We start from the raw sequence: 24,237 nt of genomic DNA on the forward strand, positions 1-24,237 counted from the left end.
AGTTAGTAGTTACTAGTCGTAGTACACGCGGGTGTAGCCCGGCGTTGCTCGTGTTTCTTTGTAGTAAGGCCTTGAAAAGGAGCGTTCAAAATTCGATCGACGACTGTTTATTGATTTTGTATATTATTATAGAGTATTTCAATTTTGTCACGAAACGTGCAACGCATTATGGAAGACCTGGCGGATCCCATTATGTAGTTTCTAGGAAAACTATAGTCTTTATGTTTTAAAGATATTTTTATAAAACTTGGTACAGATCCAACTTTTTGTACATATGTCGGTACCGGCCAGATCGCCATACAATACTCTTAGGCGCTTGAATTGTTAAAGAACGTATAACACTTCCGATTAAATAATGTTAAATTTTATCATTAATGGGTTTTTGAGATTTGTGGAAGGGTACGGGGTGTGGTAAAATTTTGATAAAAATGCTTCACACACATAGGAGTCTGTGGGTCAAAGTTGGTTGCTCTAAAGTCAGACAGACAATATATAAATATATCGACTCAGCTGTTGATGATGATCAAGAATAAATATACTTTAAAGGATCGAAAATGCTTCCTTCTCCTTGTTACATAAATATGAACAAATACTATTATAAAATAAGCCCTTATATTGATTTTTTTAAGTAACGGGTATAAAAACAGCATAAGCTTCGGTTTTTAAACATTTTTTTAAAGTGAAGATCCCAAAATTGGTTGTGTGCACTAAATTATAAATTGTACATTTTATTTAAATAAACTTGTACTTTTAGTATAAAAAAATATACTCAGCAGTTTTGAAGATTTGGTGGAGCTGTTTTCCTTATCCATATTGATTGTAAATTGTATTTTTTGATAAATTATTAAAATCAATGCAATTTTCGCTCTGAGTTTTGAGTTCCTGGTTCAGGAACACAAGATAATACTCTGCTCATCACTTCTCGAGACTTTTATTTAAATTTGTAAATTGATCCTTATTGGGAATTGGATTACCAAGAAAATTAAATGGCTGGTTTGGGAGCTAAATAAGAAAGCGTATATAGCAAAATAGTATGAATTAATCTATTTTATGGTATATAATGATTATATGCTTCAGTTTAAAGTATTTTTACGCAATGATTTTTTATTGTTTTTTGGCAGTTTTTTTATTATTATCTACATATGTATATAGTTGTGTGTTTGAATATTGTCTTAATAAGCTAATGCGAAGTTGATAAATATTTTCACACGTCTACTTGTTGCATAAATATGTACTTATAATACGAATATTGTTGACAAACATATGAAATAATTCATCTACCTATGCAAATATGTACAATGTATTATGTACTATAAGTAGTATATTAATAAATAAAGAAGTGTATACATAGTCTATATATAAATGTATATATTGAGTTTATGTCTAAGTCCTACTACGAAAGGAACTACGTTTATGTACATCGACAGGATCGCTGGGCATTGACTTCGCACCCCAGAAAGAAGCATTTGTATTTATATGGTTCGCATACCAGAGCTTATTCTACTTTGCACTTCCGGTCCTCGGTATGTTTGCGGCGGTGGTATGATAGGAAAATTGTTGCAATAACTACTGTGTATGTTTGCAATTGGCGTTGACATCATCAGCAGGGGATGGGCCATGGCCAGATCGTATGTGGTGGCCGATATCCCCGAAGATTGGATGCTGCCGGCCCCCAGTCCAGATACATTGACACCGGCAGCATAATGAAGAAACGGTAGATGCGCAGATGCCGTTATTGTATGCAAGGGCGGCAGGGGGCGTTGGCGTTGATCCTCAGCGCGAATGGGCATCGATATCGATAGACATTCGGTCGACGATGTTCGCGGGTAAACGGATACACTACTCGTATTCGCATTCGAATTTGTGTTGGTATTGGTATTGGCATTGGCATTGGTATTTGTGTAACTGTTTCCGCACTCAACCACATCGATATCGGTGCGATCGTCATCGTCGTCCTGTTCATCCTCGGACACTTGCTCCGGCTTATCGGGCGTGATGAGACTCTCTATTGTGAACGATCTTTTCGGTCGATAGCTGCCGGTGCCTTCCAGATCCAAGTTTGTCGAGTTGCGCAGATTGAGCAGTGTCATCTCTGCCAAATTCGTATTTTCAGTGTTGGCTAACGAAATGTATCGCGACTGTGGTAAGCTCGTACTGTGCGTATGTCCGTGCGTTAGGGGGCAAAGTGGAGCTAATCCGGGAGATACTCGATTTGTATGATGAGCAAGCATTGCAGGTGAATCTACGCCCATCGTTGTACTGTTTATATCCATCGTCGGCACTTGCGCTCCGGATCGGGCGGTGAAAATAAACCGATTGAGATTCGCCAGTGCGGTCAACTCCTCGTTGAGTAGGTTTTTATCGTTTTTATGCAATTTAAAGCGCTTTCTTCGCCGCAACAAACTGCCGTTCTCAAACATATCGAAGGCTTGCGGATGTAGCGCCCAATAGGCTCCTTTTCCAGGCCTATCCGGCCGACGGGGCACCTTGATGAAGCAATCGTTGAAGCTCAAATTGTGGCGTAATGAGTTTTGCCATCGCTGTGTGTTCTTCCGGTAATACGGAAATCGGTCGGTTATGAATTTATAGATATCGCTTAAAGGTAACATTTTTTCCGGTGAACTCCAAATGGCCATTGCTGTCAGCGATATGTACGAATAGGGGGGCTTTTGATCGCCGTAGGATTCTCGTGAGGGTCTTGGCATTATTTTTTAATACTGTTAGCGAAGAGAACGTTTTACACGTCTGACACTCAAAATCGTACTCAATTGGTTGTTTATTTATTTTTTTAATGTTGTTATGTAGAACATAATTTACTAATTAATTGTATTTTACTTCATTTTCAGGCTGGTAAACACAAATTAAGTGTATTTAGTATTAAGCGCGAATGCAACCACGAGATTCGATCAGTTGGGAAATTGATTTTGTTAGTGTGCAGAATTTGTTTCGACATTGCGACGGTAAAACAATAAAAATTGGTAAGCGGAGCCCACGTCGATAATCGCGCCGTGCAAATAATACAAATACGCTGGTGATAAGCTTCGACAAAAGCAACACGGCAACACTGGAACACGGTAACACGGGAACTCGGTAACACGGTAGGCAGGCAACACGGATTGTATGTAAAAGCGCTCGCTCTCCAATGTTTGACCGGTCTGGCGAATTACCATCTAAAGCTGAATACGAATACGTGAATGTGGACGTGAATGTGAGCAGCGGTGGCAAATTTGCAGTTGAGGTTGAAGCGAAGATAACGACAGACCCGAAGCAAAACAAACGAAGAGCCCGACCGAGACTCCCAATATTCGTATAAAACAAAATCACTGTTACTCTACGAGTCAAAGCCACAGCCAGAGCCAAAGCCAGAGCCAGACTAACAGACGGCGTGTCGGTCGGTTATTGTACTAAGTGAGCAATGCAGTACAATGCGGAGTACAACCAACCACAGTGAGCAATGCAATCAAAATATAATCACTCACATCATTGCCCCCGTGCTCTCTCCCAATCACCGCCGCGATGCCAATGTATCATCCCTCTAAAACGGCGAAACTTCAAAGGAGAGAGCCGAGAAAAGAGTCAGAGATTTACTAAACGAACAAAAACCAGTTTTTGTCGACCAGGCAAAGACCAAACCAAAACCAGACCAGACCAGGCCAGACCAGACCACACTACGCCAGAACTTGTACTATTCCAAACAAGACGATGGTATAGTGGTGGGGAGTGTCTACAGACATGGCTTAGCGACTGACTACAATAAACGACTCCACAATCGACTGACTCGACCGACTCGACAAAAGACCAGCCGCCCGGCAGCTGACGACCCAATATGAGCGCGAGGTGTTGAAAAAGAAAATTACATCCACTTTAGCGATTTACTGATTTTACGTTTTCATAATCTTGTTAGTTAATTTGGCTGCTTGAGAGCAAACTTGGCTGTGTATCTGCGTTGTTTTTGTTGCTGCTGTTGTTGTTGTTGTTGCCAATGCAGCTAACAAATAAGTACGAGCGTGTACTTCATTCCGAGGGCACTTAGTTTCTTAACTGATTAACAAATCTACATAGATACATATGTATTTCATATACTTTTTTTATACTAACACTTAAATCGTATGATTGAACTTAATGACAACATTTAAATAAAATATACTAATAATGATCTTAATCATTCTATATGATACACACTTTTATACAACATGTCTAAATAAGTTACATGTGCACACACACACACACACACACACACACACACACACACGATATTTGTAAATACAAACAAATTCAATTTCTAGCTAATTTGAGTGTTCATAGAGATAACAAGGTTCTCAACATGGAAAAGTAAGCAAGAGCAAAACATCCAAAGAGGCCCAAACAACTGCAAAGTCAATGGGAGAGCGACTATGTGCAGAGTCATGCTCTCTGAGAGTGTGTGTGAGAGAATGTGAGAGAAATAGCGTGCGAGTGACCGACAGATACGTAAAAGAACCAGCACTATGTGTATTCATTTGAAAAAAAGAGGACAGCCATATGGTGGTTGATATGGAAGCATTCACCTTGTTTACTTCTCATTTGTTTAAAATAAATGTCGCATTTGATTGGTCTCCCTTTGTGCATGCATCTTTATTTAATGGTGGGGCGGAGCATACACAGTTTATTTTAACAATGGAAATTAAACGAATTTCCAAAGGCAACAATTAGTATAAAATAATGTTGATTTACGTTTTTTTTGTAAATAGATGGCATATTAAAATATACAATAAAATACATATAAATACGAATTATTAGCCATTTATACATGTTATATAAAACCTTATTTTAAATCTATAAATTTGTGACCAAATTTTAATTTTCCTTTGATATTAATTATAATAACAATCTTATAAAAAAATCGAATAAATCGCCAGTCAAATACAATAGAGGAGCTAATCTATTTAGATATATTAAAAACCAGATCACGCTGAGATATTCTGGTAATAAAAACAAAAATAAGAGGAATACTCCCCTGATTAGAAATAATGTGGCCGCTACTTCCTATTAAATGTTGAAAACAAAGAACAAAGCCCGAACTACTTTCTAAAATTAAAGGTTTCGGCTCAAAAAAAAAATAATTACATAAATTTTATGGTTTTCTAATATGACGCAATTATTTAAGACTTCGGGTTAAAATAAGTCATATTTAAATCTTCAAATAAATTTAAATTATCATCAAAATTTTATTTCTTTAAAAAAAAAATTTAATAAGTTCAAAATGTTGAGAAAAATGTATAACAATAAAAATATTTTTTTGTATGAAATTGAACCAAGACTCGAACCCAAACCTTGGGTTCAGGGGGTATATAATCCACTTTTCGTACCGAACCGATGTCTAGTTCTATGGTTCGAATCGCCGAACCTAACCTTTAACAAAATTTTGGAGGTTTGCAGCCTTTACAATATATTACAATATAAGGTTATAACAGAAAATTAATTCAAACGGATTTTAAAAGCATTTTATTATAAAAAAAAAGTTCATGTGAGACCAATAACTTAAAATTGAACGCAAACTCAATTTGTTATATTAATGTTTAATTTTTCAGAAACACATTAATGTTCCTAATATTATCAATTTACAAGTGAATTAAACTACAATGATAAGCAAAATTACTGCAAGTTGACACATTTACAATTTGTAATTGTTATTTTAGTTTTTTGTCAATTATCTGAATTATATAATTAGTATCTGGCAGCAGCAATAAACTAACCAAAATAAAAATATTAGCCTTTAGACTTGGTTAATTTAATCGATGATTCCCCATTAAGTACATTAATTTATACATACAGTTGCGATCATAAAAAAAATATGTTGTAGTGTTGCTGTACACAAAACAAACACCAAATAAAATGTTACTGTTACCGATGAGAAATCTAAGGATGCCAACTTTGTGTTTAGAAGAGAAAGCAATGTTTCATATATATCGGTTTTAAAATATTGCGATTATAGTTTAAATTTTTTGCCAAGCATTTAGTGGTCGTTGCCCTACTATTTTCATGAACACAGAAAATATCATTACCGACTTTATCATACAGGAAAAATTTGTCTCGTTGTAAATGTCGCGTGTTTTATTTCAATATAACGACATTCCATAAAATGCTTCATGACTCTTTTTAGTCTAAAACTAATCTCTCTTAATTTTAATTTTAAGTTTTGCATTTTCTCGCATGCTACTATATAAATAAAACTAAAACAGATTTTTATTTCAAAAAGCTTCCTATATTCCTATATTTAAATATACAATGTCAACAAAGATCAGTTATTTGAAAAGTTACAAATAAAATAAAATAAAAAATAGTTGGACGGAGCTAAAGTCGAGCATTCTAAACTGTCGGAGACCCCGTACTTACTACGGAAAAAGCTAAGACTGCTAAAAATTCAAAAATATTCTGCTCACTTGACGCCCTTGCCGAGCACCGTTTTACATTTTCGAGTTTCGATGGCAGCTATATGATATAGTAAACCGATTTAAACTGGTAAGGATGTATAAAACAAACTTAAAAGCATATTCTGTCAGTTTGTCAACAATATCTCATAAAACAAAAAATTTTTCATGTCATCTGTATGATATAGGGGTCCGATTTGAACCAACATTGCTCAGGATATATAAAACCAAGTTAGATACATATTGTACCAGTTTGGTTACGGTATCTCAAAAAACAAAAAAGTTGTTCATACTAAGACTTGATTTTCGCCCGATCAGTCCTACGACAGCTATATGATATAATGGTCCGATTTGAGCCAACTTCGATAAGCATGTTTAAGCCTAACTTAAATGCATATTATATAAGTTTGGTTACAATATCTCACAAAACAAAAAAGTTTTTCATAGTAAAACTTCATTTTCGACCGTTTGTTCCTATGGGCGCTATATGATATAATAGTCCGATCGAAAAAGAAACAAGCTTAATCAGCCTGGAATATAGAGGAATCTAATTATATATGAAATTTTCTATGTTTCTATTGAAAAAACTCGATATTTGCAACTCGAGCTACTATTTTCCGATATATCGACAAAACGATACTTATTTTTGGCGATTTTCTATTTCGATATAAAACTCGATCTACAGATTTGATTTACATCACTAGTATATATATATTGGGAGCATGTTAGAGTCTTAAGGACCTGATTTTAGGTTGAGGAGCTGAAAAATGTTGTTCAAGTAGGAATCTGCCAATCTCCAATTATTTAGCTTTCACCTAATGCTCCCATATTTAATTTATAATATTGAAAATATTAGGATTTTTCTTATCTATCTGCTATAATATATGTCTTTTATTCTTATCTAACTATTTAATACCAAAATGTCAAACTCACATTAGATTAATTTTAAATTGTATCAATTGTGACAACTAACAAGTTGTAAAGCAAAACTCTTAAAAGCCCAATAAGTTTGATGTTTATAATTTTAATTTGAAAGAAACAATGATTATTACAACCAATAATTAATTTAGAAAATTGTAAATTCCTCTTTCCTTTGTTGTTTCCAACAAGTTGTGTTGTAAAATGCCATTGTAACAATTGCAAAGATATTAAAAGTGTGGATAATAATTAACATTCATTGCAAATTCGCTGTGAAAGCAAATAGTAATGGTAAAATAATAATGCTCGACTTCGAGATACCCTAACATATGTGAACACTTTAGAAATGTCTTACCTGGCAAGCAGCTTAATAAATAACTTCCCTATTATTATTGTAACGGATAAACAACAGAATATACTTGTAATTTACATTTTAAATTCATTCATAATTCCAAGTTTGGGAAATTTTATAATTTGCAATATGTTTCAGTGTGGTTTCTTTGTGATTTGTGTGGAGCAAACAAAGCGTTACGAATGCTCAACATCAAATTCCTTTTTGTGAAAATGGAATTTTGTTAACATTTTTATTGCCGATGAGCTATGGTTCATTAAACGTATTATGTATTATTTTATTGTAATATGATGTAATCGCAACTACAATCACAACAAATTTCACGGCAAACAATTTTAACACAACACAACACGAGATACTCACATTGGTTTTTGCTGAGGGTTCAAATTTGCCTTTCCAACCAGGAGGCGGTCATAAATCTCTTTCGTATTTACCGCCTTATTGTTACACTTACTGGATGCCCTCCCAGCCGTTTTGACATTTGCCTTCTAATAATCAGGATTTCCGATTCTGTGTGAGCACACAGACTTTGAAATAAACGCTTTAATGCTATTTGCTTCGGTACACGGTTTACATTTGTTACAATTATCCATTGTTTGCAACTCGGTAGCGCAACCGAAACTAACCCCGTCGATGTAAACACTGCATAAACCTCCATCGGAAGTAAAACACAAATACCGTTAAATTAAAATTAAAAATCTATTTCATTACTCACACACACATTTACTCGTATATAGCACATTATATATAAATGCAAACGCTATTAATGTTTATACCCCTTTTTGATGTGTCCAATTGAAAATGGACAAAAATCGGCAACGTCTTTTTGCCCATCAATTGAGTTCCTGATCTGCATCAATAGACGAGCAGAACATAACATTATTGTATCACAAAAATTAAACATCGTGCAATAGATATTATTCACATACATTTATGATTAGGATTTTTGATTCCTTCTAAACATATACATTTCATATACATTAATGATTAGGATTTTTGATTCCTTCTGAACAAAAATAGATAAAACTTTAGTTCCCCAAAGCTTCCAAAATTAGGATGCATCTCTAAATTATTACCTTATTATTAAGTTTAGCCATGCTTTCTTAAACCAATATGCAATCTATTATTCTGACACAAAAACAGAACGAAGGTACTATATTGAACAATGACGGACTTGATATTGTTTTAATCAATCCTCATTTAAAAAACTTTATTAAATAATATAAACCATGCAAGGACGTAGACAGGGGGAAGGAGAGGCCATGGAAGCATTTACAAGGTACAGAAATGTCCCAGCTTTAATTTTTTTTTTAAATATTTGCTGACAAACAAAGATCGGTCGTCATATTTTAATTTTAAATATTTACATTATTGGCTAGTTAAAAATGTTTTTAAACAGCATTTAATGCCTTTGTAATAAATTAAAAATAAATTTGATTGAATTAAATGATTTTCACATTTAAAAGCAATCATTGTTCTTTTATTGGGCTTCGACAATATTTTTTTTTTGTGTATTTGGGTTGTAAAACATTCAAAAATGACAGTCTCCAAAGTAATTTTAACTTATATAAACTATCTACGAATACTAATTTAACTATTTATATTGCTTATAAGATTATTTTCTTATGTTATTCAAATCCCTGAAAGCAACCCTTTCCCTGGTGTTTCTGAAACTATGCAACCAATTCTATAAAAGTCAAAAACAAAAAATAAAAATGGGAGAAAACTTTAGATTTCTTAAATTTAACTAAAGTATTTCTTAAATGTTAAAAAAACTGAAAGTCCTGCCACAAAAATAACTTTTTCGAAAATCTAGGTTCGATTTCCACCCGGCTAAAGGAGAACAGTTATGAATAAAATATAAACAATACTGTCATGATGATTTAATTCAAATTTAATGCTCGAAAAAATGAAATCTCTGAACTTGAAAATCTTTAAATGGTTGTTTTCAAAATAAATTATTAAAGCCCTAGAGCTTTGTGGTGTGTAATATACTCTGAAAAAAAATTATTTGCATTTGAACTAATAATTTTTGGTAATCCTTCTTATGGTACTTTTTTCTAAAAACATTATTTCTGTAAATTTTTTTTCCATTAATGCCTCTTATTGTTTAAATATTTTTGTCACGATTTATTTTGTTCCATATTTTCTGAGTCTAAGAATATTCTTAAGGTTAATTGGCTATGAACATTATTTAAAGATAAATTTTCAATTGTTGATTAAACTATAAGTTGTAATAATAAGTACAGCACTACATCCAGCATAAGAAAACTACTCAAAATGCTAAGAAAACACTATAATTATGTATGTTATTTATATATTTTAATCATAAACTTTATAAACTTATTTAGTGTTTAGCCTGTGTAAAAAATTACTTCAAAATTCATTCGATAAAAGAATGTCTCCATTTGCAGAAAATAAAATTATTGTCAAAAAGAAAGTATCTTTTTTATCTGGTGCTATGTTAAAAGTCACATAGAATTTTTATATGGGGTGTTGTTAAATCTACGGTTTATGGCAGCAAATCAACACTTAAAGCAATATTGTCCAAAACATTGCCCATATTCCACTCTTTTTTTTGCCACTCAGTCATCAGGATAAGGATCTGGAATCACAGAATCACTAAATAAACTTTTTATTTAATTTTTAAGTAAGGCTACGTTTTAGGAGCGACCTTGTATTTGGGATAATATTACGTTTGTTTGAATATAAAAAAATTTTGAAATTACCTTGAAGACACTGAAAAACAACAAACAATGGCCAAAGTATACGATTATTTATTTATATTATCAAATATGTATAGCAATGATATAACATATAAAAAGAATGTACATTTGTTTATACTTGTTAATAGTTAGCTTGTGTCTTCAATCTACTTTTACATTGTGAACCTTTTTAAATACATACTTAGCCATCAAACAGTGAATAAACTGTGACGGTGGCCTGCTGTTACACCACCTGTCGCATTAAGGCAAACAATTCCATTGCTCATCGTTTCCAATTAATAACAAAACCCATAAATTTGAAGAGGAAACTGCTACACATGTCTGTTGTCAGAGGTGTAGAGATAATTAGAGATATTGACCTTAAAGTGTAGGGGGCACGTTTCTTCACTTTTTACTTACCGACAACACAGCGGCACGCCTCTATTTCGGCGCTGAACCGCAAAAAAGGTGTTAGGAAAGGCGATCCTAGGTAGCACATAAAAAATCTACAAATACCATAACAATCATATGTAGGAGTGTGTCTGTGTATGAGTATGTGTGGGTACAAAAGTAGGTAAATTGTTGATTTTATTTACTTATGTATATCTAGGAATAGCACCTATACTTGTCAGCAATGAAACACTTGAACTCTTAGGTAAAAATTTATATTAATTTTGAGCAAATGTAAAATGTTTCAGTTAAAAAATGCATGATTATTCAATAACATTATGAATCTATACCTTACTTAATTTAGTTTCAATGTTATTTATTGAAAATGTTATACATTTTTAAAGAAGTTCAAATTAACAAATAATTAGTATACTCGATTGTAGGATAACCTGAGCCCAGGCACTAAGATACTGCTTGGCATGCCTGTATTACATTTTTGTTGACTAATTTTGACAAATTGTTCCAATGACAGATTTATAATATAGTAAGCCGATTAGAACTACATTTGGTCACGATATAAAGGACTAAGTGCTCAGCTTGGTTAAGATATATCAGAAAACAAAAAAGTTTTTTATACTAAAACTTGATTTTCGAGCGGTCGTTCCTATGGCAGCTATTTATATGATATAGTGATCCGATACATAATGTATTTATTCACATAACAAGTAATATCTTCCAAGCCCCTCAACCAAAATTTATGTTTCATATACCAAAAAACTCGAAATTGTACGTTTTACAACATAATAAAATTTAACAGAAATCGTTAGAGCCGTTTTGTCAAAAATCGCCAAAATGTAAGCTTAAAAACATAATATCACCTGTAAAATGTTACCTGAATACTTTAGAAAAAAAGTTTCAAGGTACGAATAAAAGCCATCAAAAATACCTTTCCAATAATATATATATCTGTAGCTTCTATGGTTTGGAAACTGTTCAATTTTAGCGGGATTTAGCGTTTTCCCGCTAAACTAGCGGAAAGTTGAAAAAGTCGTAAAACAAACATTTCTAGATTTTCAAAGAGGAATAAATCCTCATCATAACATCTTAGCTTTTTTAGCGCTATGATAAAAACAGACAAACAGACAAACAAAGAAACTAACTTTTCATTTCATTTTGAGAAGTCCACTAAAAATTTCAAATTTATTTATCTTTTGAACCAGTTAACGGATTTGGGTCATCGAGGTATCAATCGACGCGTATTTTTGATAAAAATTTTTTAAAAATAAATAATTTTACCAAAAAGCCCCAACGGCTCCACAAGCTGCGATCATACAAATTTTTCCCCTCCCACTTACACCCCCGTATCTCATGACCCAGGTGAATTAGAAAAAGTTTTAGTATGCAATTGTAAGTTAGGACTAAACCTTTCGATCGGTATATAACTCGATCTGATCGGACAGTCGTAGCAAATTTTCCAACTTAGCTGTATATATAGTTAGTCGCCTTTCGCACCCTTTGTGCTGCTTTCGTCACTAACGCGAACTGCCGTCCGCAGTGATTAAATCAGTTTGGTTACGATATCTCATTAAAGAAAACCGTTTTTCATAGTAAGACTTGATTTTCGCCCGATCGGTCCAATGACAGCTATATGATATAGTGGTCCGATTTGAATTAACTTTGGACAGGATATATAAAACCAATTGTTATGCATATTTAATCAGTTTGGTTACGATTTCTCATTAAACAAAAAAGTTTTTCATACTAAAACTTGATTTTTGACCGATTGTTCCTATGGGCGCTATATGATATAGTGGTCCGATTCAAAAAAGAAACAAACTTGACCTGCCTGTAAGATAGAGGAATCTACATTCCAAATTTGGTGTCACTAGCTTTTAAATTGTTCTTATAATTTGGATATGAAATTTTTTTTCGATTTGTGGGCGATAAAGGGGGCGTGGTTGAATTTTGAAATGAACTTGATCTGCTTGCAATATGGAGGAACATACATACCAAGCTTGGTGTCTCTAGCTCTTATAGTCTCTGAGATCTAGGTGTTCATACAGACGGACGGACAGACAGACAGACAGACGGACAGATGGACATTACTATATCGACTCGGCTTTTGATGCTGATCAAGAATATATATACTTTCTAGGGTCTGCCACGCCTCCTTCTGCCTGTTACGCACATCGTTAAAACAAGCCCAATAGACCCCTGTACTTTTTTAAGTACGGGGTCTAAAAAACTGACTAGCTGACCAATCCTCAGAACGAAAAGACAGGGGATTATCGACTGCCAACACTGTTTGTGAAACAGCTGATTTTTATTCGGCTGCCTATAAAAACATTAAAATGTTCATTCTTTTCACACCCCATGAAAAAATGATTTTCTATGACTCCGGAACATGTATTCTTATCAGCAGTGCGTTTCCAAAATTTAAACACAGCGCAATTGACACAAAAGGGCTACTATCCCACTTTTGTTTGCTTGTGTTTTGTAATGCGTTGCATTGGCAACACTGACTTTTTCTAAGCCTCAACTAATTATTGATTATTAATCTAATTATTATTATTGATATTATCTTTCTCTATCGGTTTTCTATATTTTTCATGTAAAAAACTATTCAACTACTTGAATGTTTTTCAACGCACGAGCAAATTTAATATGTACCAGTACTCAATGAACTAAAATCAGTTTCTCTAGATGTCTATTTTATGTAACTAAATCTTAATAGTACTCAGGACGGATTTGGCACAAGCGAACAAAAAATATTCAATATTTAGCTGATGGCGAGCGAAAGTTCGTGCTGCCAACACAAAAGTATAACAAAAACTTTGATGGTAATTTTGTTGCGTCAGTTTCAAAATTTAAAAAAAGAAAAACTGATTAGAATATATTGAGAAGGCTCAGGGAATGACAAATGTCGAAAATGTGAGATATTTTCTGTGTTATAATTTATGGAGGAAGAATATGCGAAAACACCCTAAAGTTATGTGTGGCTTTTCCATTTTATTAATAAAAATTAAAATTTATAGAATTTGGACCTACAGATTATTTCAATTGTAGCTTATACTCTAGCAATTTCGCACAGGTTGAATAATTCCAGACGTCTTTGTTTTGTTTTCAAGGGAGGGAGAAGGAGGCATCTCCGACTCGATAAAGTATATACATTCTTGATCAGCATCAACAGGCGAGTCGATGTAGCCATGTGTGTCTGTCCGTCCGTCCGTCTGTCTGTCTGTCCGTGTGAGCGCCTAGATCACAGAGACTATAAGAGATAGGGACACCAAACTTTCACACACAGACTCCAACGGAGTTGGAGCAGGTCAAGTTTGTTTTAAATTTTTGACACGCCCCATTCCTCTATTATCTTACTGAATCGCATCAAGATCGGGCAAGCAGAACGGCAGATATGGCGAATAAATGTTTTCAAAGTAATACAATTAATTTCTTTAAAGTACTTTTCTATATATTGAAATAAGTAACGGGTATCCTATGGTCGGGACGTCAAATCGATGTGAGTACCAAACCTGAGGACGGGCCAGCTTAACCGCTGCTTAATTTTTATCTTATTTTATTTTTTATATGGCTAGCAAACTGCATTAATCCGACCTGAGTACCTAGGGCTCGGAAAAGAACAGTTTCACAAGAGTTTCAGTTAGTCGGTACGCAAATGAAATAAAATTGAGTTAATAAAGGTTTGGCGTTGTTCAACTCTGTTTGCAAACAGCAAACAGCAAGCGACTATTGCTTGCGTAAATGAAAACATAACAGTATAGTTTTAGATAAATTCATTGTGTGCTTATACTCAGTTTTGGTATTAACCATAACTCAGCACTGTTAAGGGAGGTGAATGGAAGCGGCCATTACAAATTTTAAAACTTAACATAGATCTATTAATACGTCATATAGACCTATTAATAAGTCATATTGCCATTAATACTGCATAAATAAATAATAATTCCATAAGCAGCACGGCATCAGCTACATTTTTCTAATCAAGCCTACTTTTTAGACAAATATTTTGTATATATAATATTATAATTAATGGATAAAATAAATTTAAAAAAAGAATTCAATAAATTATAAAACTTGGCAACTAGCCATAACCTTGTACAAAGATTACAAAAATGTAATTAATCCACTAAACCTTTTTTTTTAATGAGTTTGATATTTCAGTACAGTTAATCGACATTTTGTGTCCATCGCGTAAAATATCAATAAGATAGAAGAAAAGAAGCGGCCGTTCCCACGTTCACAAACAGCAAGAAAATATTTCCAATAATAATATTTCCCAGTATCTTATGTGATAGTGGAGGCGTTCGCAGTGGAAACGTGATATTAAAAATAAATCGATTTTTTCCTTGAGCATCATCATCGATAACTTGCAGTTTCATTTCCATATATTCCAAATAATTGCAAATTATCGGCAAAAGCCAATTGTAATCGATAGTTGGTAACCAGAGATGAGTTTAAATATATATTAAAGAGATTCAATTTTTTTAAAATGAGCCATTGCATATAATGAGACTCAAACATATATTGTTAAGCCCATAAAAAAACCAATTCCAATAAAAAAAAAAAGTGTCATTGGGCATCAACTGCATTGTAAATGTATTTTTATTTGAAGGCTTTTCTTGATTAAACGATTTGACAACAAAAACAGGACCAAGAGGCCTACTGAGTGTTAGTTTCCTTTACATCAGCATTCTGTGCTCTGATGTCGGTAGATAAATCACGTAAAATACATGTAAGTTTGTTCTATTGATTTGTTTAATTTTCCTAATATTTTTAATCGATATCTAGCTCCTTAAATTTCCCGCCTAGATTTGCTAGTGGTGGAACACAGCAATTAGCCAATGTTGATACTATTTCTATAAAATTCTCATTTCCAGCACTGGTTTTTTAGACGGGACTAATACATTTCCATTAATTGAATTTGTTGAGTTGCGTTCGTTTCTTGTGTTCAATTATGAACGCATCAATTTATGTTTCCATCTACAGCTGGTCTTTAAGTTTATTTGTGCGCTAGTATAAATATGCATATAATCAAACAAACAAACAAATAATTGACATTATTTCAATTCTCTCAAAACAATTTTTAAAGGTATAGGCTCACTCCAGTAATTCACTTTCAAATCACCTGCAATGAATAGACTTTTTAAATAAAAATAAATTAATCGAAACCAATACACCAACTTTTATTCATATCCATTTTTCTCGGCTCCTGCGTTCAAGAAAATACGCAGAAATTCGCCTTCTCCCCTCACCGATAAGATACCTTTGGTTGCGTTACCTCATTTTCCCATCTGGAGTCGACGCTTCCACGTGAAATGGGGCATAAAACCTTTTTAACATTTTGATTGATTTTAAACAAAGCGTTGTATTTTAAAAGTGGTTTAACAATTTGTAGAACTCAAAATAATAGTTTATTTATTATTCTATTTTTATTTATCCAAGAATTTTTGTTTTTTATAAGGTATGCAATTTTATAGGATTTCGGTTGATGTATATTTCAGAAGAAATATGGAATTGAATTTTGTTCATTTAATCATTAAAAAATAAAGCTATAAGAAATACTTTTAAAAATTAGTTTTCAAAATGATTGCTTGTCTGATATCAGATGTAGCTTTTTACACATTTGCATACAATATTTACACATATTTATTTTAATAAACATAAATTGTTTTTAATTGTGGCTTTAGTTCTGGAGGTATCACTGGTGTCGGCTCAGGTTTTCGAGCCACCAATCGTTTGAACCGTCCACTGAATTGCTTGCGGAATCCTTTAAAGCCGATTTTGTCATTAGCTACCAACAACTCCTGTAATTAGAAACATAATTTCGATTATTAATTATAATGATTGTTTATATGTATTTAATCGTATATATATTGCCAAATAGATGGGTTCAGTAAGTACCGTAAGTGAAACAAGATGTCATTTTCAAGACTTACTGAACTGCCCTCGTAACAGAGTTTTAGTTGCTTCACAGTAGGGACCAATGCGTTATCGAGGTAAATTAATCGAAATGTTACAAATTTATAATTATACATGTTTGTATTAATTGATCTTACCATATCTAACGTCACTAAACAGTTTGGTAAATTAAATAAAATACAGTCTACTCTGTCCTAAAGTTCCAAACCGAAAGAGCTGTCGAACATTTTGTTGTTAGTATTTAAAGTACAATGACCACATTACTGATTACATGTTATCTTATGTTTATATTGCTTTGGCCATTGTATGAAAATCTAAAATTGGCTTTACTTTGTACATAGTTATCATGTTAGGTATTCTTCACTTAATTAATAAATATAATATACAATAAATTCGTATTGCTGCTGCTGTTGTTAGTTGTAATTATAGAAATTAATTGTCGCTGTTTTTAATTGTTTGCGTTTCTCTTTTGAAATAATTAATGTATTTTTAATGTGTTCGTATGTATGAGTAAATACTTTTCATTATAAATTGTATATTATTCACACATGTATGAATATTAACACATTTTAAACTTTCATGATTCATAGCGTGATACAAGTTTTACAAAATAATTAAATACCCTAAGGATGAGGTACATACAAACGTATTAGCATTTAAAGAACAAATGTATGTTTGGTGAAATACCCAAAGAGTTCAAGAAATGTTCGTCAAAGGCTAAGAGCTAGAACTTCAAATCTGTACCTCCTTGCAGTAAAAAGAAGTAATATTTCGATAATCACATGTAAACATTAAGTATTTGTGTGTATCTAAGGGCCTGAGTACTAGGTCTCCCTCGGTCGAGCGCACTAGACTGTAGAGTTCTTACTTTTGTGTTTTGGATGTAATTCTTACGTACCGGGTTAATATGGTAGATATGTGGAACTGGCGCCTTTGGAGGAAACGTCCATTCAGTTATTGCAGTGACATCTGCATGTCCAGAAGCTTGAGACGAAACACCGCTGGTTCGCACGAAAGTCACATGTGGATGCTCCTTAATTACAGTGCTGCAATTGTTTGTCATCGTCGTCTCAGTGTCTCCAAAGTTGACTGTAGGCGGGTGATGATCATCTTCATTCTCGTGATGATCATCTGCTACAATATTTGTAGATTTTCGTAATTTACTTCGGACGAGACGCATTGTAAGAGTCCCAGTGCCACCATTTACCATTTCAGAACACAAGTTTTGTACAATTATAGCAATTTCGGATGTTTGCAATTTAGATACGATTATATAATTTCAATGTCGAACTATGTGCATACACTATGTCTGATGTACATGCATATGTATTTAAATGTATCGTCCAGTGTAAAATGCACAGAAAATGTTTGCAAACTGTCAAAATGGTCGTAAAAGATTGAAGTACTTGTTTTAATACTGGTAGCTAACAAATGCCACCATACGCACAATTCGCTTTGACTAGAATTTATATCGATTTTCTAAACGTGGGCTGTTATTTTTGGGTGGTTCATGCTCCTGGTGTTGGTGTTTGCGTCGTATTTTTTATGCTAGCTCTTTGCTATTTGCTGTTGCTGATATGGTTATATTTATGGTATGTTTCCGTTTATTAAAATTTTTTGTTACAGCCTTTCGGCTGCAATAATTGCTAACTGTACGCCACAAGATAGTACATTTGATTTAACAATTTTATTCTGCCTATTGTATATGTATTAGGGCTTTAAGTCACCATAAAATTTTACGTTTTGTTGGTTTTTACGTTTTTAATGCCACTTTCACAATCTTTATAAGCAAGTTTTTATTATTGCTAAAATGCTAGCGCTTAAGTCAAGCATTTACTCCACATTGTACTATGTTACACGTGTATTAATATGTATTCAGATAGATTATTGCAACTATTTATTTGTACATTTTTCTCTATGAACGAAAGATGCAAAATATTTGACTTCACGTTAGTTTACGCAGAGTGTATCTGAACAAAAGCTATGTAAATATTAATCGTCTCGCATACTGTATGTCAGCGAAAAAACACCAATACCACAGCACGAGCTGAGTCTCTTGTTTCCTCTGTCTCTCTCTCTCTTCCACTATGGCTTCCCAGTGGGAACAACGAACATATGAAAACTTTGACTCTGTTATATATGAGTTCGGTTGCTTGAGCATGTATAAAAGAGCATGCATAAAAGTTATTTGTATTCATTTACATATATGGCCACAATTAAATTACTATTTTAAAGACGTTTGCAGTAATTCCCTTGAGTTTCTATTTTAAAACACTTCAATGTAAGGTACTCAGTAGTAGTTATCTCGTTAGGTAACTTCCCACTGGGTGTTCGCAAACATATTTAAAAAAAATATCGCTCTCTCTTTACTAACACTAAGCAATGTACTGACGTCACATTCGTATTTCAAAGATTGTGTATTTATAGGGTTGTTACACACATAGATACATTAATGCTTATAAGAGAGCGTTTAAACATGGACCTTATACACAGTCATCAAGATCATGTATAAGTAAAGTTGCATGTGTGTGGGCAGAAAATCAAACACCAAATATAAGAGTGAGGTCTCAGTACGAATATTGTAGATTCTGTTTGATATTTTAATAAAATACAACTTTTTTTTTCGATTTTTTTCTGCTAATGCTAAAAATAAACTCTCATCAATTGCAAGGAAAACAACGACATTAATGACGCATTAAGAAGCATAGCGAGTAAATGAAAAACAGCAACGTGCTTCACCAAAATTAATTGTACTTGGGAGTCTAAGCGTTGATCGTCAACACGTAGAGGCAGTAATCGAGGTTACTATCGCCGTGAAAGGCCACAAGGGATAATAGCAAATTTGTATACTCATTTTTGACTTACTGTTGTCAAGTGTACTATTTCCATTTAGTTGACAATTTAAGATGACTTTAATTTACTATTTGTAGATACATTTTTTATTTGTAATTTTTTTACGCGTGATTTCAATCCTATGCTTGGCCTGTTTCTCAGAAAGAAATGTATTTTAAAAGTATAATTACGTTTAATAAACTAAAATTGGATTAACATTATTTACATAAAATATATCAACGCATTTTCGCAAAAGTATCTTATGATACAACAACCAAATCTTTGTTATACCGATGGTATCGACTCAAAATGGACATCTGAATAAAACCAATTGTTTTTAACTTTAACTAGATGATCACGCGATCGATATTTATACATTGGTTGATAACTTTTTTGTTTAAATACTAAATACTTTATTTCAGGTATTAAATATAATTTTTAAGATCTTTTTTTAATACTCTGCATTTAATTCAGTGGTACGCCATATGCTGAATTTTCATTCTCTGAAGGTGCTGATGTAGGGGAAACATCTGCTATATGATCTTCACTGGCGATTGGCGATGTGTCAAGTATCCTATCCGTATTGTTATCTAAGATATTGCCGAAAGTATTATTAACCTGCTCAGATCGTAGGTTAATTTGTACATTATCAAATGTGTCCGACGCCACATTCTCAAATTGAGCACTATTTGAAGAATTGGGCTTAACATTTTCATTTGATTTGACATAATTCCCATCAGATATGAAGTTAAAGAGGCCAGGGGCCGCAATATAAGGCCTTATTGTATCTGGTAATGATTGAAAATTGTCGTTTTCCTGTGACTCTTCAATATACGAATTCTGCACAAATGGTGGATTTGTTTTTTCTTTTAAAATTACATAGTGATGATGGTGAATGTGCACATCGGGGACATTGTAGGCTGCTGTTGATGTGAAATCGACTTTCTTAGTGACAATATCGTTATTTGACGCATAATGATACTGCCCACATGTTGTTAGTGGAGGAACTGGTGATGCTGATGGTAATGAATAAGTGACGGTAAAAGGTTTTTCCGATGATTTCGACATATCATTCATTTCCCTGAAAACCACAGTATCTCGGCGAAGGCCTTCCGCTTCTGGATTGTTGACAGTGCTCCAATGATGTTGATTGTTAACAATTCTGCCTATTGACTGGGCTTTAATAAGATCAGCTATTGGTATCGGTTCTCTATGATTCGAACTTAAATCTTCACATCTAATTACTTGAATAGCAGCTACGAAAACGAGCAAAAACAGCGAATACAAAACGAACATATTTCAAATAACTGTATACTTAAATCGAAAACGAAATTAAACTGACACAGACAGTGAATTTGATCAGATTCGCATGATTGTTTTCACATAAAAAAGAAAGTTTAGATAAAAGTGAGATTTTCATGTATTGACTATTGAATACTCTATTATCATAAATTTTTTTTTTTGGACGATAAATTCTTGTATTATATGGAAATGTTGTTGTTTTACAGAAAACATGAATGTTTGAGATTATAAAACTATACAACACAATAACAACATAACTAATACATTATTTGTTTGGTTAATACAGGGTATTTTTAGTAACATCTTTAAGTAGTATTTGTTCGCTGCAAATCCGAATCAAGTGATAGTGTACTGCACCAAAAGATAGAAATGCAACATTGTTGTGTAAACAGCGTGAGTTTTTACTAATGGTAAGCAAATTAAAAATATCAACAACATTATAAATTGTTCTATAATAACCATGACAAGTTGAATGATCACCATTCTTTTTTCATTGATTGCTTTCTTAGATCTTTCTGCTGTCTTGCGAGCGTAACCAAAGCAGTCTCCAATAAATCGGTTTGTTTCGATTGTTTTCGTGACAATTCTAGCGACGGACATATCGAAACATTGGTAGATGGTATCACGTCTGCTTTCGTAAAATATTTGTTAGAATATGAACATGTGCATAATGATCGTGATGGTTCCCGTAACTTGTTATTCTAAATAATAAATACAATTAATAAGATTTAGAAAGTACTTTAAATATTAAAAACTATCTTAAGCTTTGTAAAATATATTAGACGTTCGAGTATTGTTATCACTTACATATTTAGAACAAGTAATTAAGTTGTTTTCAGGACAGCAGAACCATTCTGTACTTGCAACAATAAGGTCTTCCTTTCTTGGTGCAAAGCATTTGCAACAATATAAAACTAAAAAATACATTAAAAAATAAAGGAAATTATATATATGTACGTATATTAACATAGTCTTGATAATAGCGACTTTTCTAATACTTTAAATACTTTACCTAATAAAAACAGTACTATAAATAATACAAGAATCACTTCAACCACTTTGTAAAGAGTATCAGATGATGAATCGTTAACGATTTTATCATTACTTAAGTCCATTGAACAGAAATCACTAAAATCATCGTTGGACGGACAGTTCAGCAGTAATCCGGCATCTTTTTCTGCCGTATAGCTCATTTTTTGACAAGCATTGATATCCCTGAACGTTTCTATTTTACCAATGCAATGACATCGACAGTTCCAAACACAAAAACATCTGGAACGAGTTTCTACATCCATGGGCCTTCTAGATACTATTAAAATATTCGTTGAATCATTTAAATCTTTTCGTTTCGAACTTTTCAGTATACTCGTATACGCTTTGACAACCACTGAAATTAAAAGTAAAATTCTTAAAATTTTAAAAAGTTTGTTATACTTTGCGTCACGAAATCTTCATTGCAAACTAGAAATCTAAATATTGTTTAAGATATCGTTAATAAAAGCGGCTATAAATATCGCAAGCAAACGATTAATAGTTTACGTTTGCTTGCGAAAGGCATTGTGAGTCTTTTGCGATAACATTTCGATATTTTTGGAAATTTTACAAATTTCTTAGCTCCAACCAATTATTGTTCCCTTCCCATTTTGTTCCTTCATATAAAAGAGTATAAATATTGAAATAAAATACCTTAATTTACAAGTAAACTAAACTTGATTATACAAATTTGTGCATTATTTCAGTTGAAAATGTGAAATAACTGTTTATTATCTCAATTGAAGCTATTTTTTTTATCACTTTAATAGCGCAAGGCGAGATAGGAAGGTAACTTTTGATGGATGAACGTTGCCTATGAAATCCCCTTATTATTTTTAATTTGTATGTTGATATTGATTGATTAATAAATTATTTACCGTCACAAGTAAATTTGCTGCTTTTCTTTGATCCCTTTAAAAGTGGCAATAAAAATGTAATAGTTTCTGAAATGTAGGGAATTAGCATTTTTTTCACAGTTGTTGATTCAGTTTCAGATTCAAATAGTGGACAGTTACAAACATCTATTACAAATTCTTGAGCATTAAGGCCTTTATTGATGACATCGACAGAAATTTTTAGTGCATCTTTAGTAGTGGCATCCGTGACAATTCTAGAGATTTTAACTTTTAAAATATTGTGCTGTGCAGCGTTCTCTATAAATGGCATTTTAATTTTAATGTCAAATGCTGCAAAAATATAGTATAGTTTTTTTTCAACGTTATTTTCTATTTTTTGTTTACCTGGTGCTTGATCGTCTACTACATTTAAACACAATGATTTGTTCTTATTTGGACATTTTGATAAAATATTGACTGAAGTTGAATTATTTATGGTCGCGACTTCGTTTTGACCATTTTGTTTATCTTTTAGTTTATAAGTCGTACTTTTGTTGGTGTTTCCAAAATTTAAAACTACGTTTGTATTATTCTTGAAAAATTTCAGGAAAATACTTTTATAAATTCGTAATCTGTTTAATTCCTTATGGTTGGTAAACAAATTATTTGGAATTAAAAGATTATAATTTTCTAGATATATTGGCATCTGTTTGTGAAGAATACCCTCATGAGATGTTAATAGTACTGATATATTCCCATTGACATATGTTCCAGATAAGTTGTTTAATCTGTAAAGTTGAATATTAATCTAAAATATTACCATAAATTTCAATTAATAATCGTTCGAATTAAATAAGATTAATGATTTCAGACTTTAGTACTTACGAAATTATTGGCATAATCCTCCACCATGTTTGCTTTCTTTTTCGGAAAATGCGTATTTTAGCTGCTAGATATGAGACTGGAATGCTCAATTTATACAGTGAATGCTCGGGTTGTTTTCTATATAAAAATACATGCATTTACATATTAAAAAAGTATATATTATATTTTTATCTACAAGGATTAAGGAATATTTTTATCCTGAATTGAATGTGTACTTACTCAGTTGGTTTAACTGATTTAAAAAAATTGGGAGAGCTATATATTGTATGATTATCAGCATTTCCGCAATACCCATTTCTAACCTTCTCGATATCATTTATTTTCTCCATGTCAATTTTAATATTCTGAAGAATTTCCTTATTACGGTGTTGAACACTCGAATTATTCACGACATAAGGATTTTCTCTTTTATTTTTTATTATATTCGCGAAAATATTATATAAGATTGGACTGTTGCTCCTTCTTTGAAGCTCTTTCAGGTTTACTTTATGCTTATGGTAGGTAATATTATAAGAATTACCGTTACAGCTCTCAATAGGATTACTTTTTGTAAAACTACTCAAATTGTTATAAATATTATTAGAATTTGCCCACTGCGGGTTGCGAATTTTTATAAAATGTAGTATTTGAGATTATAA

At 32.7% G+C, this 24,237-nt stretch overlaps 2 protein-coding genes and 2 long non-coding RNA genes across 4 annotated transcripts; all 4 read right to left on the bottom strand.

The window, feature by feature from the left end:
• Positions 1–1,399: 1,399 nt before the first annotated feature.
• LOC117791741 (fork head domain-containing protein FD4-like) lies at positions 1,400–2,765 on the bottom strand. The gene has a single exon (XM_034631611.1). It carries the CDS (start codon positions 2,703–2,705, stop codon positions 1,473–1,475), a length of 1,233 nt encoding a protein of 410 aa, XP_034487502.1. The 5' UTR covers positions 2,706–2,765; the 3' UTR covers positions 1,400–1,472.
• Positions 2,766–15,760: 12,995 nt separating this feature from the next.
• LOC117791845 lies at positions 15,761–16,140 on the bottom strand. Its single transcript, XR_004618106.1, has 2 exons — positions 15,975–16,140; positions 15,761–15,918 (listed from the first exon to the last, which is right to left on the bottom strand). It is a non-coding gene; the product is annotated as an uncharacterized LOC117791845 (long non-coding RNA).
• Positions 16,141–16,257: 117 nt separating this feature from the next.
• LOC117791952 lies at positions 16,258–18,684 on the bottom strand. Its single transcript, XM_034631894.1, has 2 exons — positions 17,611–18,684; positions 16,258–16,597 (listed from the first exon to the last, which is right to left on the bottom strand). Exons 1-2 carry the CDS (start codon positions 17,920–17,922, stop codon positions 16,445–16,447), a joined length of 465 nt encoding a protein of 154 aa, XP_034487785.1. The 5' UTR covers positions 17,923–18,684; the 3' UTR covers positions 16,258–16,444.
• A 2,544-nt stretch (positions 18,685–21,228) lies between these two features.
• Positions 21,229–22,819, bottom strand: LOC117791184. Its single transcript, XR_004618027.1, has 4 exons — positions 22,757–22,819; positions 21,859–22,233; positions 21,654–21,760; positions 21,229–21,547 (listed from the first exon to the last, which is right to left on the bottom strand). It is a non-coding gene; the product is annotated as an uncharacterized LOC117791184 (long non-coding RNA).
• Between the last annotated feature and the right edge of the window lie 1,418 nt (positions 22,820–24,237).

The sequence above is a fragment of the Drosophila innubila genome (genome assembly GCF_004354385.1).
Source record: "Drosophila innubila isolate TH190305 chromosome 3R unlocalized genomic scaffold, UK_Dinn_1.0 2_E_3R, whole genome shotgun sequence".
NCBI classification, from domain to species: Eukaryota; Metazoa; Arthropoda; class Insecta; order Diptera; family Drosophilidae; genus Drosophila; species Drosophila innubila.